The sequence below is a fragment of the Erpetoichthys calabaricus genome, chromosome 8 (assembly GCF_900747795.2).
Source record: "Erpetoichthys calabaricus chromosome 8, fErpCal1.3, whole genome shotgun sequence".
In the NCBI taxonomy this organism is placed as follows: Eukaryota; Metazoa; Chordata; class Cladistia; order Polypteriformes; family Polypteridae; genus Erpetoichthys; species Erpetoichthys calabaricus.
This window is the reverse complement of record NC_041401.2, coordinates 73,790,284-73,809,786: the sequence shown is the minus strand read 5'-3', so window position 1 is coordinate 73,809,786 and position 19,503 is coordinate 73,790,284. Positions and strand designations below refer to the sequence as shown.

At 37.8% G+C, this 19,503-nt stretch overlaps 1 protein-coding gene across 1 annotated transcript in view; it reads right to left on the bottom strand.

The window, feature by feature from the left end:
- LOC127529008 (dynein axonemal heavy chain 9-like) overlaps window positions 1-19,133 on the bottom strand; it is a 39,075-nt gene extending 19,942 nt beyond the window's left edge. The window contains exons 1-7 of the mRNA XM_051931239.1: window positions 19,088-19,133; window positions 18,757-18,953; window positions 16,115-16,272; window positions 14,861-14,969; window positions 14,114-14,162; window positions 13,330-13,394; window positions 814-976 (exon numbers count right to left, since the gene is read on the bottom strand). Of these exons, the coding sequence (XP_051787199.1) occupies window positions 814-976; window positions 13,330-13,394; window positions 14,114-14,162; window positions 14,861-14,969; window positions 16,115-16,272; window positions 18,757-18,953; window positions 19,088-19,133 (787 nt within the window). The remainder of the gene's footprint in view (window positions 1-813; window positions 977-13,329; window positions 13,395-14,113; window positions 14,163-14,860; window positions 14,970-16,114; window positions 16,273-18,756; window positions 18,954-19,087) is intronic.
- Window positions 19,134-19,503: the final 370 nt, after the last annotated feature.

Sequence of the window (19,503 nt, the reverse complement as noted above, 5' to 3'; positions counted from 1 at the left end):
TTCACATTTAAGAAGAGAAAGTGATAATTGAGAATGAGGTGTAAAGAGTAAATATGGTGAAGGAAAATAATGAAAAACTACAAAAATAACATATTTTAGAGATAATGCACACAGGTGTTTTAAGTTTATCTGTCAGACCTTCTTGGATACAGCTGATTAATTTCTAGCAGAGAAGTAACTGACCTTTTCTTTTACTATTTGATTTCTACATTTTTTCCTCTTTTCCTTTAATTAGGTAATCACTGGGGGAGAATACTGTATGATTAATATTAAAATATACTATCTAACTGTTCTACAGAAAAAGTAGATTAAAAAGCACAACAAAAGTACAAAATCCCTAAGAGAATGAAGATTTAATAGGCTTTTACTTTGCTGAATGACAGCAGTTAACTTTTTGTTAAGTTATGGAGTAGTAATTGAAGTAAGAACCCTGGAAAAGCAGGGAAAATACATATGACTGAATTCAAAATGGATCAGTGCTGAAAAGGAATAAAGGGAGAGAGATTTACTCAGAAAAATCAAGTTGGAACAAAGCTGATGCACTCCAAGTTAGGTCAGTTTTAGTTTTGTTTGGAGTATAATGTTACCTTCAGTTAAAGAACCAAGGGACATATTTTATCGTTCATTAATTAATCAACACTTACTACATACACCATGTACTGATTCAAATCCTAACAGTTAACAGAATAGTAGGATAATAAAACAACTTATAGATATCAAAAACCAGAATGATCACCATTCTTTTAAGACTACAATCATTTTTCTTTTCTTTCGTTCCTAGCCGCTGCATAGGGCTAACACTAAAATGCCTACCTAAAAACTCTTCTGTGAGCTGACGTAGGACCTGTTGGCTTGTTTGGGGCCAGGCGTTGTACCACTTGTTCAGAATCAGCCTCCACATCTCCTGGGCGTCTGTCACCACCAAGAGCCCCAAGCAGCAGGCAAGTGCTGGGCTGATGTTTTCCAGAGATTCAAGCTTAAAGAGAAAGAAGCACATTAAATAAAATTTAATTTCATATCTTGCAAACTTCCAAAAATCCGCTATTAATTGGAAAGGTAGAACTGCCACCACAGAGTAATTGGACTTTACATAAAATTCTGTATGTCTCTTTCATTACAGCTTGTTTACTTTCTACAGCAAGCTTTCTTTTCATACTAAAACAGTTCAGAATTTATTATCACTGCAGTCTCCCAGCCTCTGGATCTTTGTGGGTTTTCTCCAGGGACCACAGAGTTCTGTCTCTATAGTCTACCTTGAATCTAAGCTTCAAATTGTCACATTCATGTCGATGTGTGGGTTCACTTGGGTGTAATACACACCGTGTAGTAGTGGAATGGGAGGATGTTGTTTAAAGGTGAGAAGTGAAATATAAAATAATGACTAAAAGGTGCGAGATGAAAAACAAAGACAGTCTAGTGAGAACAAAATTGAAGTAACACAAAGAAATGAATACTGGATGTCTGGTATATTTACATAACGAAGGCATCTAAGAAGTGTACACACAAAAAGGGTTTTTGAATATGGAGAGCAGCGTCGATGATCTCGCACAGTGCCAGCCTTAGGCCTCTTTATCCTTTGGGTTCAATTAGAAAAATGCATTGTTGTGTGCAGTATATTGTTATTGTCCAAGTGGAAAGAGGTAAGTCAAGTGGATTTACTTTATTAATATCAACTAGGAAATTAAGGTCTTGTTTTAGAGAAATCCAGAAGGAATAGTCAATAAACAAGCAACTGTCAAGTACCAAAGAAATTGAGTGCAAAAGTTCTAAATAAAAACAATAGTTTTGTGAGCACAGAAGGGGAAAGGATGACAGATTACATGTTATGATTTTTTGGCTATTCTTTTTGAGAACAAAAAATTGATTTTTATTTAGCAAATCCAAAACTTAAATGCTGTTCTGATCACATCACCATATTTTCTAACAGTGGTGTGATTGCATCAATACCAACAAATCACATGACCAGCAACAGACATAATTGTTAACAACAACATGGCCAATCCCATAAAAAATAACGTAGCAATGGCAGCACCCAGAAAGGAAAATGGAATACAAAATGGTAGCATGGCGATGTCACAAAATAAAATAACAACATCAGTACCATAAAAAACTGAACACAATTATTTGTAAGATTGCCTAACACGCTTTTGACAATTCCACTAGTGTGGATGCCATTAACGTACTATTTTTGATACATACTGAACATTATTCAATGTCTAAAATGGAGAACACTTGATATGGAGAAAACATCCATATTAATTAACTATCAAAAAACATTCTGTGATCCACTGCATCCCCTCACCTTATACAAATATATAAATGCTTAGGGCTTACCCACTATTATGTAAAAAATGCATGTGAAAACCATAGCTTTCAGACAAATGTGACAAGGTTCACTTGAAAACAAAGTCAAATCATTCACAAAGGCGAATCTCAGTGTCTTCACATGTACAAAACAATTACGTAAATCAAAGAAAACTCAATGCACACTTTGCATTACCTCTTTCTACTTGAACGCACATAAACATCCCAGCCAAGATCACTGATGATTGCTCAGACATGTTACACTCAGTCGTTACCCAATTCTGTTTATTCGCTCCTCTATGTACCCCTAGGCCAAAAGACATCAGGTCTCTGGCCTTCTCTCTTTGAGTTGAGGTGGGCCCTTTGAATCTCACTGTGTTCCACAAATGAAACAACTGAATGAACTAAAAGCCAAAAGGTAAAGATCTGTGAGTACTGTCCCATTATTAGCCTTTGTAACAGGTTCCTTTATCCAAAGCAACTTATAAAAACAACATACAAATAAACACATTTAAGGAATTATCTAGAAAGTACAAAGTTCACAAAAGAAATAAAAGTAAAATGTTAAAGCAGAACAAATGATGATTGGTACTCCAGTTAGTTCCAAATAAACAAAAACTATCGGTCTGAAAATATTTGCATCAGAGGCAGCTAGTTTGGAAGGTCAAGGAATATTATACACGATTAAACTAAGTTTTGTTGTTTTTAGTATTTTCTTTTCGCCTACATACAATGTGTGAGGGATGGCCGGCCTGTCATCCCGGCCAACACCCCCAGGCCGCCAGATAGAGCTCTCCCTGCGGCATAGAGGTTCCCCGAATTCCAGCAGGGCCTCATGGACCTTGTAGTTTTTACAACCAGCCCTGCTGAATACCCTGGGGACCTCCAGGAGATGCTGTAGGGAGGCTCAGGGAATTCTATATGCCCTATAACCTGGAAGTACATCATAGGCAAGGCGACAAGGGAAATGACGTGCTTCCGGGATGAAGAAGAGGATATTTATCTGACCCGGAAGTGATAGGAGATCACATGGACTGAGGGATTGGAAACACTTCCGGGTCAGGGACAATAAAAGGACCATGGGAAATCCCAGACGGCGAGCTGAGTTGGGAGGCAGGGTGGCTAAGCATCTGGGAGTGGAGGATTGAGTATTGGTTATTGTTATTTAATTATTGATTTGTTATTGAGTATAGCGGAGTGGTGGTGCTTTGTGCACTTTATTATTATAATAAATATTCATCTTTGGACTTTTACCTGGTGTCTGACGTCAGGTCTGAGGGTTCAAGGGGTCGACAGTGCCTCTATCTTTCACAAATGCTATATCTGAATGATGTGAAGTGTGAAGATATTTTTACAATACTAATTTTTTGAGCCATTAGAAAGATAAAAGTGAATGCAGACATCTATCAGTTATTTTTGACTGTTGTTGAAGAAAAAGAAAACTCACTACTAGTTGCATGCAGAGATGGAGTTTAAAAAGTCCCAGCATATACCAGTAATAAGGTAGACAACATAAGTTGTCAAGGGAGAATCACATGAAAACTACCATGCCTAGTTCTACAAAATGCTGCATTTATTTCCAGTACAGTCTAACTCAGAACAAAAGCTAATAAAATTGAGTAAGATCTAAGTATAAACTAATAATGAATGAATTAAAAATAAATAAATAGCTCTACATATCCACTAGAATGCAGCAATAGGTCAATTGATGGCCTTATTGGAATTGCTCAGAAGGAATAGCACTTTATTTAGAATCCATTTATCTTATCTTACTTTTATTCTTATTGATATTGCTTATATACTTTATATATAAAATTGAATTTCTATCTTTCTGTATGTTTGAGCATCATGTGAAAACCGCTGCACCTATTTCTATGAAAATTTACACTTATTTATTGGATAGTCAAACTAAGAGTATAGGCTAATAAAATTTTAGATTTTATACATATAAATATCTAGAAAAAAAACAAAAACATAAAAACTTTTGCTGAAGCTTTGTGCCTTTTAACCTCTATACCTTCAGAAAATGACATGATATCAACATGGCTTTTACTTCAAAAAAAATAGTAAAGATTGTGTAACAAAATAATACCAGTTTCAGGAGCTTTCAGGTGTTTATGTTGACTACAATAATTATTGAGAATTTTTCAAATATTTAAGCATGTTGAAAAAGAAAGAGATTTTCATGTTTATCGCCAAATAATTCTTTAACGGGTGATTGTATCAAAAATCCATTCTCTTTTTTCTGAACTCTCACTTTATGACTAACAAAAAAGGTCCTATTCAGTTTTCATCTAGGGCAAATAATAAATGAGCAAATGTGATGAGATCCATGCTTGAGCTGAAATAACAAAAGTTGGCAGAAATGAGAGGGGCGGGCACTTTGTGGGGATATTACATGTTCTATATACCATTTCAATATTATTACTGAACTATTGAGATAACTATTACTGTTCTACGTATTGTTCTTTTCTGCAAAATTACTTCGGCTTCCTTTACACTTAATTTCACAATAACATTTCACAAGATTAAGCTCATGAGGTCTAAAAGCTAAATTATACTAAAATATAAATATCCCTCTGTTGTGGTGAGGAGGTCATAAGTGTCAGATCTGCTTTTTATTTATTTTATGCATGCACCTACATTTTATCACTCTCCTGGGCAAAGCGAGGTAGAACAAATAGTTTAAAGTATATAATTTGAATATGTGGTATATTAATATGCATTTTAAATTATTTTCACTATGTGGAGCACATCATTATCAGACCACTAAAGTGCTGTTTTCAACTTTTTGCTTTCATCTACAGCTAAACATTTTGAAACTTGTTCAATTATTTTATACTCATAAATGTTCATACTGATTAAATACTAGAAGTGCAGAAACATTCTGTGTTGCTCCCCATCCTATTTTTTATTAAAGACTAACACTTATTTTCTTTTTGTTCATTATAGCTCATGCCAAATTTTTACTTCATACAATAGTAAACTTCTGTCAATCAAGACAGTATTAGTAAATGTTCATTTTTAGCTGAGGTTTCCTGTAAACAAAATTCTCATAATCCTCTGTGCACAACAGCATGAAAGAGACCCGAAGAGAAAGACGACACACGAGTATAGGGTTCTCAAACTCGGTCCTGGGGACCCACTGTGACTGCAGGTTTTTGTTTCAACCAGATTCATAATCAGTGACAACAACTGATAACACTAAGTTAATAGTCTTGTCAGAGTATTTGATTTTCAAATGACAGTTCTCATAATCTGCAAGTCTGTTATTTTTAACTGTAATATTTTGACAACTAAAGTACCCCACACTCTCACCTTAAACACCAACGGAGCCATTTGTAGAGGAATCTCAGTAACTGTACTAACATTAGTGGTGGGCCATCCATGAGAATGTAGAAGCGAAACAATTTCTTATGTTAGGTTTCAGTCAATTATGTTGAAAACTATTGCAATATTTTACTGAATCTCTATAGTAGTTCCTCCACTTCTAGAACAATTTGGGAAGACTTCTTCCAGTCCTATCCCAGTACCTTTATGTGAACTAAAACTAGAGTGACCTTTCAAAAGCAGCACCTGTCTCTAATCTAAAGATTCTTCAGATTAATTGAGTTTCCTACTAAACAGAGAAGGATGGCAATAATAATGAATAACAGTGAATAACAGTGGTATATGGTGCTGTTCTTTACTCCAGTGAGGTAAGTCAAACAGGATATCACAGTAAATAAGACTGTTACGCGAGCACTTCTGCATAAGTGATGTGCGAAAACTGTTGAGATGGAACAGTTGGATGACAATGATGATGAGAGCATGTGTAACAAACAGGGACTGTAGGAATGGGCTTCTACTAATACTTTCGTAGGCTAAAGCAATTAATTCACCAAGACTAGGACAAAGACAGGCTATACAGAACCTAATCCAGATCTTCAAAATTCCCAAAGGCATAGATAAATATGAACGATCTGGATTCTTTCAGTGAAATAGTGACTCACATATTTAAGGTTACCAATGGAAATTAAGTGCAGGTGCACTCAGGACAGAATCAAGAAAGCATTTCTTCTTGCAATGGGTCACGTGAGCCTGGACCAAACACTGCGTTATGTCATTAAAACAAACACCTTGACGATTTTTTAACAGTGTGTCAGGGAGAAATATTGGAACAGGTTAGCTCTTTGCTGACCAAATGAGATTAATGGACTCACTGGTCTCCTCTTGTTTGAGTAGCTTCTTGTAGTCTTATATTCTATTGGATCAGTTATTGTTGATGATGACGTAAAATACTGTATAAAAGAACTCCGTAGGCAGCTTCTACACTTTTCTGATTATGTGTGTGTCATTGTGACATTTTAAAAACTGAGCAAGTAAAGTAAAAAAAAATATTACCTTGCATCTGATTTTTTAGATAAATGATTTGACTAGGCCAGTCAGAGAAAGCATCCCACATCATTTTGTTTGGTACTTGTCTGTTTGATTTAATACGTCTAAGCTGCAGAGTCGCAGTCATCCCCCAGAGAATGAGAGTCGAGCGCTCAAGTCAGTTAAAAATCCCCAAGGCAGCTGTGTTCAATAAGAAGCAATCAGCAGCGGATGAATGTCTTGGGCAGATTTCTGTCATCTTGTGAGATGCACATTTCACTTGGCATCCATTATGCATCAAAATCCAGGCACAAATCTTCCAAAACAGAACAAAGTGTCAGGGATGATAAAGGAGTCGGCTGCAGGAGAAGCAAGAAATGTTTTCGGCGATCTGTTTTCTGTTCTTCTTCTTCCGTTATTCAGAATTGAGGCCGGTGGCAATGTTATCCGTCATTCTGATTTGTCAGTATAAAAAGAAGGCCTCAACTGTGCCATTCTAAATAAATGCACACGATTGCGGTGAAACAGTAGCACCTAAACACAGAGATGGCATCAAAGAAAGAACTGTCATGCAGGAGTGGTGCTTGCTCTTCTGACCTTGCTGTGCAGAGGAAACCAGAACCAATTAATGTGTGATTTGCTTTTGTATTGATTTATCTTGGTGACACAAAGTCAAAATAAGCAGTTTAAATTTTGAAAATAGTGTCACAGTAGTTAGCAGTGCTGCCTTACGGCCTCAGTGGATTCATTTGTCCTCTGTATGTGTGGATTTTCTTCCAGTTTCTCTGATTTCCTCTCCCACCCCAAGTACATGCAGTTAGCATACCTTGAGCCTCTAGCCTGGCCCAGTGTAAGTTGGGTTTTTGTATGTATGCGCTATGGCGGACTGCCATGAGTTTCACAACTACTCTCCCACAGAACCTCAGCTGGACAAGCAAATGAAAAGCTTTAGCAGAAGCGGGTAGGCAAATTCCACCCTGGAATATCGGGCAGAAGGTTTTTCAGACTAACTCGTCTGATGAATATTTTCAGGACCCTCTAAATTTATATTTGCCATAATATAAATCTTCTGGCCAAATTAAAGCAGATTAAATTATTTTGTGATCTACTCAACAAAAACATACACTATTGATTTGAAAAAGCTAAAATTCATCCTGCTTGATTCTTAAAAAGACAGCAAAAAGTATACAGGGGTGCAGAGAATAAACTCCACCACAGACTCAAAGCAGCTGCCTGTTAGGGGAACAACCTCATGAATATTAATGATTTAATGAGAACATATATACCTGCCTGCCCTTTCAGTTACAGAACATTTCTCACATGAGTTCTGAGCCTACAACTTAAAAGTCATTATCTAAATAATCCTCTTTAATAAAATCCCTTTGTGCGTCCAGGTGTCCGTGTGTGTGTGTGTCTTCTGGTGAAGTGCATATGCGCGGGGCTTTTGGTGAAGTGCGCATGCGCGGGGCACGGTGCGATGCGCGATATTACTGTCAGAGAAAGTTAGAGGCGTTTTACGGAAATACAAACCTGTATTACTGCAAGAGGAAATTAAAGGTACACAATACAGTGACGCATATTACAGCCACATACAAGCCAGTATTACTGTCAGAGAAGATTAAAGGCATATTACCGACGCGCACGCCTGTATTACCGCCAGAGAAAATTAAAGGTATATTACGGACGTACAAGCCAGTGGACGTACAAGACAGTATTACTGTCACAGAAAATTAAAGACACACAATACACGGCGGCAGCACACAAAGAACAGTCAGCTCAGCAAGTAAACATCAACAAAAAAAAAAATGGGAGAAAGAAAAATACGACCAACAAAAAGAATGAGGTCAAAGTCCCTTGTCATTTAATATAGACTGTACCTACTAATGTTTATGCACTACTGTTCTAGTGCCCATTATTGTAACGGGCTAAATGACTAGTTCTAAAATAAAAGCAGACTGAAATATGAAATATTACGAGTCGTATTTAACGTACCATAAAAGCTCAATTTCCCAATAGCGTTACACTGACAGATACCAAACTGGCAGAAAAAAAAATGGTAGCCAATGAAATCCTACATAAAAGGTCAGGAAAAAATGGCAACTTCCTTTATTTTAAAAATGAGACCCTTTTGACTGAGGCAAAAGGATAAAGATAATGGACACTTCCTTCTATGACCTGATGGCAGCAGCAAAGGCAATGTCAGAAGATACCGGTAATAACACAGATATGCCAAATAAGAGCCCCTAAAGGATGTCTATATAAGATCAAAAATGGGCAGCCCTTTCTCCCTTTTATGAAAAATACATTACAAAGATCTGTTTAAATGTGAGCTCCAGGTAGGAAAGCTCAGTTCTGGAGGGTTACAAAAAGCACTGCCTTGTTAACCCTTTTTCGTTTTTCCTTCCAAATTCCTGTCTTAAGCTAAAGATGAAAGGCAGGAAGTTTGACAACAAGAGGAGATCATTCGGTCTCTAAAGCTTCTTATCACAATAATCTACTCAGTTATCTTTTTAAAAGATGTCAAGATCTCTACTTCAAGTACATGACTCAGCAGTGCTTTACAAATTCCCACCAAATATCACATTTCCTAAGCACCAGGACCAAAACCGTTAATTAGATCTTAGCCAAACTAGATCTACTTTTATTAGTTTCTTCCTTTTTTGTGATATACTTTGAAAATCATTGAAGGGAGAATTGTCTTTTCACAAGACCTTTGGGGGTCTCTTAATAAGAAAAATGCGTACATTCCCTTTGTTCATACTAAGTTTGTTTTATTTCATTTACTTTTACTTCTTCTGATTTTAAATTTCCCGCCTGTCCCCGACTATGAATTTGTCTATTGTTTAAAAGTGTCTTGCATTCCACAGTTTTCTCTACACTCATGAGATATTTCTGAACACCTTTACCTTTTCGGTTGTTCACTACACTTACCGAGTTAAAGATTCATGACGGCCTTTCACTCAACTACCTCTCAGTATAATTGCTCATCGTGCCATGTCTGACATTTACATAATTCAAGTGAGAGAAAGGCTGCTTGGCACTGTGGAGGGCACAGCGGAGACAGCAGTTCCTCCCAAGTCTGTGTGTGTTGTACTTCTATCCCAATGATGTGTATGTTAGTTTAACCGGTGATTCCAAGCTGACTCTTTGTGTGCAAGTGGATCCTATAATGGACTGGCTTGCTTCTAGCATGGCACCCAATGCTGCCAGCAGAAGTCATTGCAGCCAGCATCTCTGAACTACATTATGTCTTCATTGGCATGCATCTATAAAAGGGAAAAGTAGGTTAATGATTACTTCCATTGCTGAAAAAATAAAAAGAAGGTTACAGATGCATCTTTTCAGCTGACCCTTCATTATAAGGGTTGATGATAAGTAACAGGAAATTTGTATCTCAAACCTTGTTTTTTATTTATCACCACGTAAATAATCTTCACAGGCTTTTTTCACTTATATGTTTTGGCACACCAGAAAGACACTTAAGTAATTTCTTTTTATAGCCCAGGTTTCATAGCACAGAAAAAATTAATTATTATACACAGCAGTGAAAAATATTCAGCCTAAATTAACATTTTTTGCATACTGTATTGTTTAAATTATTTTGACATTGATTAATAAAAAAAAATTCAGCAACGCTCCTAGCAAAAACTTGGGTATGAAGCGTGTTGCAAAAACTTCAAAAAAGCATTTAAATTAAATGAAAATAAGACTTATAAAAATCAATGCGAAGAATGTTATAAAAAAACTGAGAATACACTGAAAACCCACCCATGCTCAATACAGACCACTTTAAATGCACGGAGAATGCAAACGAGAACCTGAGTTAGTTCTTTACTTGGAGCCTATCATGCAGATTACTTTGACTGTAAATAAATTTCACTCTTCCGCAGCCAAAGACAAAAAAAACTATGTCTATGACAAAAACATCCTGGCTGCTTATTCACACTGTGCTTCAGTGTATATTAAAACCAATGTGAATATTCAAGGCAAGAGGGAGACTCTTAAGACCAACCAGAAGGGGATTCTGTGCTTTGATGGCACCAAATTGTTGCTGAGCACAGCATTCTAACTGCAAACAAGGTAATGGTGCTATCTGATGTTATCATCCTGTAACAAGGCATTTTCATGACAGTTTAGAATGGATGTAGCAATTGTCACAAGAATGATGAAAAGAAATTATAAAGGTTTGGGGCAGCCACCTGTTTAATATATCCTGGCTGCAAAAAGGTATTTTTCAAGTGATGTTTACAAGACAGAGTCCAAAACGGAACTCATTTTATGAAGTCAAGATGGCGGCTTTAAAGGCCAGGGTAGGAAATGACATCATCGGGGCCAGAAGGGGAAGTGACGTCGTCAGAGTAAGGGGACCGGAAGTGACGTCATCAGAGGCACCAGAACAGGAAGTGGCATCATCGGAGGCGCCAGAACCCTGTGGGATTTCCCGAGAATGGTCTGCAAGGGATTGAGAGGGACAGTTAGTGCACCCTGCCACCCCCTGGTCGATTGTGGAATTGCCACTATTCAGGCCCTCTAGTTGACTCCTACTTGCAAGTGTGTAACACAATTTAGAAAGAAACCCGGTGGACAACTTTCAACAGTTTGGTAGAGGTTTTGTTTTTCTGCTGGACAAAGACCTAAAATATACACCTAGGGTTAGACCAGAGTGGCTATGCAGCAGAAGGAGAAACGGCTGATCCTTATTGCCAGGTAGCACAGATCATCTATAAAATTAGATTCTTTTCCAAGGGATGCCAATGAGACTTGAGCTACCATCCTCAGAGCATCTGGCACTGCACAAGGATGTGGCCCTAATGAGATGGCCATTATATGACAGTAGCATTTCCTATCAAAACATCAATTTGAGCAAACAGAGATATCCTGAAAAATGTAAAGTTGGTGTTCAAATAAGTAAAAGTACAAAAACAAAAGGGCAAGGCAAAAATCACAAGTAATATGGTAAGAATATATTCGAGGACTAGAAAACAAAGAAACACAGAGAGGCGAATTTTGAGCTTACATAATACCAATGAATGACTAAAAAGAAAGTGTAGCAACACTTATACCCTTGGCCTAAAGAGTCACGGCAAATAGCATAATTGTTGTTAGGGAACTGGTTTATTTCTATTTATTTATACTTAATGGGATCTGTTAAGATTTCATTTCACTCTGATAAGTGATGTTCTTTTTTGCAACGTTTCTCAAAGGGAAGCAGGATGTATTTCACAGGTGCTATATGTGTTGTGAGAGATGGCAGGCTTGTGGGCTGAGCAATAACAGATTCTGTCCTTTCTTAGATGGGATGCTTGCCTGTAGAAAATGTCCCGGAAGAAAGAAAAGTGTACTGGAAGATCTTTGAATATTATATCCCAGTTCCCCAAGACAGTAAATGGAAGGAGCATAATGCAGCTGGGTATATTGGTCACATTTCTGCAAGTTTTTACAACATTTAGATTTATCAGGGCTATGGCACCTGAAGTTCTCCTTGGTCTACTTTTAGAAGAGGCCTCTCATCCTTAATTGGGGATTCTCTGTGAAGAAAAGTAGGAATGTGAGCATCTTCAAAGACTTGTAGCTGGAGTCATTTATTTATTAGCAGACAGGGATGTGTGCCTGGACCAAGGAGGATATGAGGGGCTCATCATTGAAGCCAGCATGAGTATCAGAAGGGGAGAAGTGGACTTTTAACTTTAAGATAATTAAGCCACAGGTAAAGCATTTTTATATCACTTTCAGTCCAAAGGGGCATAAGCTTCCTCAGCTTTGTTCTAATGTTTAATGATGCCCCTCTCATAATGGACACACAGAGAGTATTTGACTTATTTTGATAATTAACCAACTTTTTAATGGAAATTGGTGTGTGATGGAATGGATGTAGCAATTGTCACAAGAATGATGAAAAGAAATTATAAAGGTTTGGGGCAGCCACCTGTTTAATATATCCTGGCTGCAAAAAGGTATTTTTCAAGTGACGTTTACAAGACAGAGGCCAAAACAGAACTCATTATATGAAGTCATGATGGTGGCTTTAAAGGCCAAGGTAGGAAATGACGTCATCGGGACCGGAAGGGGAAGTGACGTCGTCAGAGTTGGGGACCGGAACAGGAAGTGGCATCATCGGAGGAGCCAGAACCCTGTGGGATTTCCCGAGAATGGTCTGCAAGGGATTGAGAGGGACAGTTAGTGCACCCTGCCACCCCCTGGTCGGATGAGGGGCTCATCATTGAAGCCAGCATGAGTATCAGAAGGGGAGAAGTGGACTTTTAACTTTAAGATAATTAAGCCACAGGTAAAGCATTTTTATATCACTTTCAGTCCAAAGGGGCATAAGCTTCCTCATCTTTGTTCTAATGTTTAATGATGCCCCTCTCATAATGGACACACAGAGAGTATTTGACTTATTTTGATAATTAACCAACTTTTTAATGGAAATTGGTGTGTGATGGTAGTTGCTTAGGGTAATATGCTTGGCTCAGGTGAAGCCCCATAATGTTACATTGTGTACAAGTTAAAATACATTAAACATAATCATTCCGAAGAAAATTAAAGACAGAAATCAAATGTTTTGACAGTTGAGATGCATCCTCGCCTATAAGTGAGATTTGTGACTCTTGTTGGAAGTGCATGTGTAAAAAAAAAAGTAAAAACAGATAATAAAGCAAAACCTCATACCTCCCAAAACAATTTAATCGAGTCTGGTAGCTTAATGCGCTCATTGCTGGAAAGGATGAACAAGTCTGTCAAGAGAGGAGAGACACCATATTTAGACATCTTCCCTAGTATATGTTTGTCACTTACTGCTAAGATGGATTTAAGACAGATACAACAACAACATTTATTTATATAGCACATTTTCATACAAATAATGTAGCTCAAAGTGCTTTACGTGGTAAAGAAAGAGAAAAAAGACAAAATAAATAAGAATTAAAATAAGGGAACACTAATTAACATAGAATAAAAGTAAGGTCCGATGGCCAGGGAGAACAGAAAAAAACAAAAAAAAACTCCAGATAGAACTCAATTAAATAAGGAAACAAAAAAAATTTTCCTTGAACTCTAGGAGCCCTGACACAAAGAAGAAGTTCTATATTTCTGCTACAGTTTGCTTAAAGAGATGCAAGTCACACTGCTTTTCCAGCTGGTTTCTAGTCAGGCCCATAAGCAGTAAGGCTAAAACTAGCTAATGACTGGAGATTGGGAAAATTAACTAAATTACACTTAATAACTTTTTAATATAATATGAATATCAATTATAATTTCACCTGGTGAGCATTCACTCTGGTTATTCCAAAATGAACATACTAACACTTTCATCCTCTTTAATTAAAAGGTATGGATTTCCAAAAGCAGAACAGCTGGCTGGAAATCCACACGTCTTGGCAGCTTTCACAAATATCATAATCATGCAGGTGGTTCTTATATTTTGAGCTGCTCAAGAGTTGACAGCTCCACTCACCACTGCCGCAGAGGAGTGCTTGAATATTCTCCATATGTTGCATATCAATCTAGAGAAAGAGAGAGAAAATGCAGACACAGCATATATTATCCAAATAAATGACAGAAGGGACAATTTAATTACATGTTAATACAGAAAAAATGTAATGAAAATTCATGAAAACTGAAAGTGTATAATGGGGAATGTATGAGATCTGTCATGAAACTAATGAGAATTTTATACTAAAAATTTTTATTACATGTCGGTACTTCCACATTGGAAACATTTTGGGAACTTTCTGTAAACTTCTGTGACAGGCATCACATAACCACGAGCTGAATCCAAATGACACTTTGTCTGAAGATAGCCTGTAGTATGTGCCATCACTAACTGGCTGATTTTGAAGTGCCCGGTCCTCCCAAGTTTTTATAATAAGCTAACTTCTAATTATCATCATGCCTACATTCATCTTCTTATTGCTGTTTATGTCGCATAACTTTAGGTGTGAAATGGCCCCACTCAAAACATTTAATCATTTGCAATACATGCCTTCCCATTAAAGGTCAGCATGTCAGGCCTTTATGATCTCTCAAAAGAATAACATAGAATAAGCCAAATAGCTCCAAACCTATCCCAGTTGCATCATACACAAGCCAACCAAAGTGTACAATACTCCTTATATGTTAATTATGGCATTTTGCTGCATCTAAACTCCTTCTGAAGGCCTCAAAGCAAAATTGTCTCTAGCTCATATTTTATTTGTCTCACTTCTCCATCAAAGTGTAGAGCTGTCATCAGCTCACTTGGTCCTTCAGATGTGGTAAGCGACTCTAGGGAATGATGCCTGAGTAGCCTGGGCAATAGACCATCTGTCCACCTGGAAGAGAAACACATATTCACCATCCAATAGGACTCTTCTCCTTATAATGCCAAAGTACTTTAGATTATTATTCTAAATTTTGAAAAAAGTATTCTTGCGTGCTGTTAAAATTCTGATGTTTAAGGAATAACTTAAATTTTGAATTAAACTTACAGCTTGAGAGTAGAGAAATTATTTGGCTGTAACAGGACAACAACACATACAAAAAACATCAGGGAGGAGGAGAACAGTGAAAATGTTAGCCACATGATGACTTTTCCCACCTTGACTGGTGGAGTGGCCTCAGAAGAAAGAATTACCTCATACCTCCCATCTCATTTTGTCTTCCTCTGCTTTATTTCACATTCCAGTGAGCCTTGGCTAAGCATATCCAATGAATATAGAATCATGGGCTCCACTGGCAGTGTTGTAGTCTTTAAACAGCATCCAAGTGTGATTTGAGTTAGGGGTATCCTTTATACAGTATCTCACTTACTAGTAGCTGATAGAGTCAAACTAGAAAAACAGTTTCTGGGAGCCTGTTCTCTGCTTTCGCCAGGAGGATCTCTCCACTTCTGGTTGTACTCCCAAATAAACTTTTTCTTCCTTCCTGACAGTTTTCCAGGGCTTCTCATTTTCCCTCTCACTCCTTATCAAGATATACACCACACCACACATGGGTTACGGCCCTCTGATGGCCCCTGTCTTTTCTGTGTTCTGACTAACAACCAGTGTGTAATTTTCTTTCATTGGAAGGACCTTGGAGAGCTTATCAAACTGTGCCACACTAATGGCACCATCACCCAGCCACATCTTCAACTAATAAACTTTCCATATATTTATTAAAACTTTTGAGAAGAAGACTGCAGTTTCCACTGGTCATTGGAAGCTTCCAGTTCCTAGATCAAGACGCTTCATACTTTCTCTTTGTTCTAGCAGGAAGCTATATAGCTCACTAGATGCTACATTTGACACAAGTAGATTCTGACTTCAGATGTTAACCTAGTTACTTTACTTCATCATGGGTTGTTACAGACTACTCGTTTCACCTTCTCTGTCCTTCAGTCAGGAGTTATTGAGCTAGAAGTTACTAACATTTAAACCAGAATGCTGCTTCTCCACATACTAATATAGAAAATAATAAGACAAATTTGCATAGGTACCCAGTCTGGGGGTTGCTGAATCCAAGCAAATGCTGCGATTCCAGTGCTCTTGTAAACACTCTCTGGACTTTCACTTGGATTCCTAGCTCCTTGAGAGCTTGCAGATAGATATTAATTCGCTCAGACTTTCCACAACCAGCTGGCCCCACTACCACCACCTGAAACAGAAACAAAGAGGTAGAGAAACTGAAATGCCTGCCCTAGAAACATATGTAGCACTAGATCCTAAACTGTCAACAGGCTGTCAGCCATGGTTGATCAATGTTGTGTTTTAGCCAGGATTCCCCCTGACCGGGGGTCAAATTCATGTTTTAGGTCTGTTTTGTTCATTTTGATGGTTTTACTCATGTTAATGTTACTTTGTTGATCATTTGCATTATTCTTTGTTTTCAATTGTGTCTATGTATGCAAACTGCTTGGGTTGTGTTCCGTGTGTTTTGTAGGTGGTCCTCCAAGACGTGGGACCATCTGTCAGTCACTGCCAGGATCAGGAGAGTTTCCCATGGTTCCTTCCCAATTGATTTTGAATGTGCTAGGAAGTTTTGTTGAGTTCTGTGTTTTTGCTGTGCCTTGTGCATATCGTGATATATTAGATTTTTTGACCTTGTTCTCTGTTTTTTCACTTGGGATTTTGTTTTTGGACTTTGTTTGTAATGGATTTCCTTAAGGGTTTAGGCAACTCATTTACGCCCTTTTGTGCTCCTTGGGAACTTCACATGGAGCATTCTTGTGGAAATAAAATCTTTTTACTTTTATAATGTTTCTGTGTTTGCCAGTTTATATAGCCTGGGTTAAGTGGTATTGCCCCCTCTAGTGGGGATTTTTGAAACTTTTTGGACTTAAGTGCCTTGGAAATCCAAGTCATAGCAATCAACATATACAGCAAATCCTAATAAATCGATCCTTCTAAACAGTTTGATCACCAGTTTAGTTTTGGGTTAAGCATAAAAGAGAGGAAGGTAGTGTTATTCTTCAGCCTGGGTCTTTTCCCTCGGATGTTATATGTTTGATTTTTTGTTATTTTTTATTGTTTCTCAGATATTCTTTTTCAAATTATGTTATCAATTTTGTTTTTTGTTGTATGTATGCACAATTATGATTTGTATTGATATGGTGTTATTAATGTTGCTGTTATGTTTTGTATTAAGAATATATTTCATGATTTTGTTATCTTCCCTGCCTCCTGTATGTGGAGCTAAAAAGGCAGAGCCAAATAACTAGTCAGCAAGGAGTACTGGTCCCAGCAGACCTTAAGCTGAAACTGGAGGTGGATTAACTGCTTTGGCATTGTGTCTTTGTTTTTGATTCCTGTTTTATGGCCCTTCTTTAGTTATTTGGACATACACAGCTTTTATAAGGGTCACGTTGGCAAAACAAGATCTGAGTACCTGTTCTCTGCTTTGGCCAGCAGGATCTCACTTACTCTAAGAAGGATTACTCCATTCCTGGTTTTATTATTATTATTTTTTATCTTACACCTTTATTTAAGGCAATTTACAACTTCTGAGATACAAGTGGTTACATTTCGTTTGTTTTTCCAATTGGAGCACAGACAGGTGAAGTGATTTGCTCATAGTCATACAGTGTCAGCAGTAGGATTTGAACTCACAATCACAGGAATTGAAGTCCAAATACTGAACTACTATGCCATACAGCCTAGTGCCAAATAGTCCTTGTCACTATAGCCCCAAATAAACACGCTCTTGACTCCTGACTGTCTTTCAGTCACTTTGAGGTTTGTGGCAGGGTGTCGGTTTTAGTAAAAACAGTGCGCTTAGGCTGAGGGGATGGGCATAAGGGCACACAGTAGCATAGTCAAGTGACCACTGGCTGTTGATGAAGTAATTGGTAGAGCCTGCATTCATGTGCAGATGCATATGGTTCAGCCAATTTCTTTAATAGTGCTCTGGAATTTGTAATTAAGGTACCTGTACCCACTGAAGTATAAAAGGAGCTTGAAAGGGGCAGAGGAGAGACAGAAAAGAATGATAAGTCTTGAGATTAAATGAAAAGAAAAGAGAAAAAGAAGAGACAGGATCATAATAGTGCCAGGGCAATGGTGTGGAGGCAAGCAGTTGGGAAGTGGCCCAGAGTAGAGCAAGCAGGCAGCGCTCATGGGGCAGAGTTGCCTTGACTTTTTGTGATCCTTTTTTGGAGATCCTTAATAAAAATGTAATTATAAGAAACTTTGCTTTTGTTGTCCTTTGAGACCAGAGATTTTATGAAGCCTGGCGTTTGAGCTGCCTGGGGTGAGGCTGAACCAATGGTCTGAGCCCTGAAATAGGAGTATTTCTGGCTTATTTGTGTATTATTTTTGAGACCTGTTACACTTTTTTGTTGTTTTTGTGAATAGGGGCAGCACCATGGAGGCTTGTGGGGCTTAAGCCACTCATAGAAATCCTAAACCCACTGCATAGCCCCAATCTCCAAAAAAATAAAACCTAGCTTTAATTTCATCAGACTATCACAGGCACTATTAAATGTAAGTGAATCTTCACAATTTTCAAAATCAGACATTGCTTTATTTAGTTTACATATAAAATTATTTTTTTTCTCTCAGCTCATCTAAACTACTTCTGCAGGCCCCTCTGTCAAAATCTACTGACACTACTCCTGAATATGTTTGACTAGCATTGACTTACCATTCTGTAGTTTGGCACAATCTGGGCTACTTCTAGGACAGAAGCAGTGAATGCCACATCAGGAAATAGCTTCTGTTTTTCAATTACTCTTGTAACTGCCTCAGTGATATCAACGGAGGGCCCGTCTGCATGGCTCAGCTCAGATTTAGATGGAGGTGTCTCCTGACTGTTCACTTGTATGGTTTCTTCAGACTGGCCTGAACATAAATGAATAATTAGAACAAAACAAACTGATTAATGCCTTCATATGTATTTTCTATACTGCAGCACTGCTCACAGAGGGTCTACAAGGATGTTAGCAAAAGGTCAAGCTAGATTGACTATAGGACACAAGTAGTAGGAGGTTCAAAATGCAATCTAAAAATCACCACCTTCATTCAGTAGCATCCACTGCTTAGGAAGTTCAACATTTGGCCACAGGGTCTCAATAAGCTCTCTCATGCACTTCTGCAGAGGAACAGACATCTGAGGAAAAATGCACTGATGGAATGCAGTCGTCAGTGCCTTGTCTTCCACTCCATCCTGCACTGCTGCAACATCATCTTCTTTCCTTTCACTTTCTCCTGGCAAAAAAGAAGAGTAGGAGAAGATGAACTACTTTAATGGTAGTACTGTAGTGCTACAGAAGTGCATGAGGCGGACTTAAGCAGACTATCTGAAAACCAGACAAACACTGGGATAATCTCAAATGTTATAGCTCTTGGGTTAAATATTCTATTGTTATCACATCTTTCTGCCCTTCTTTTA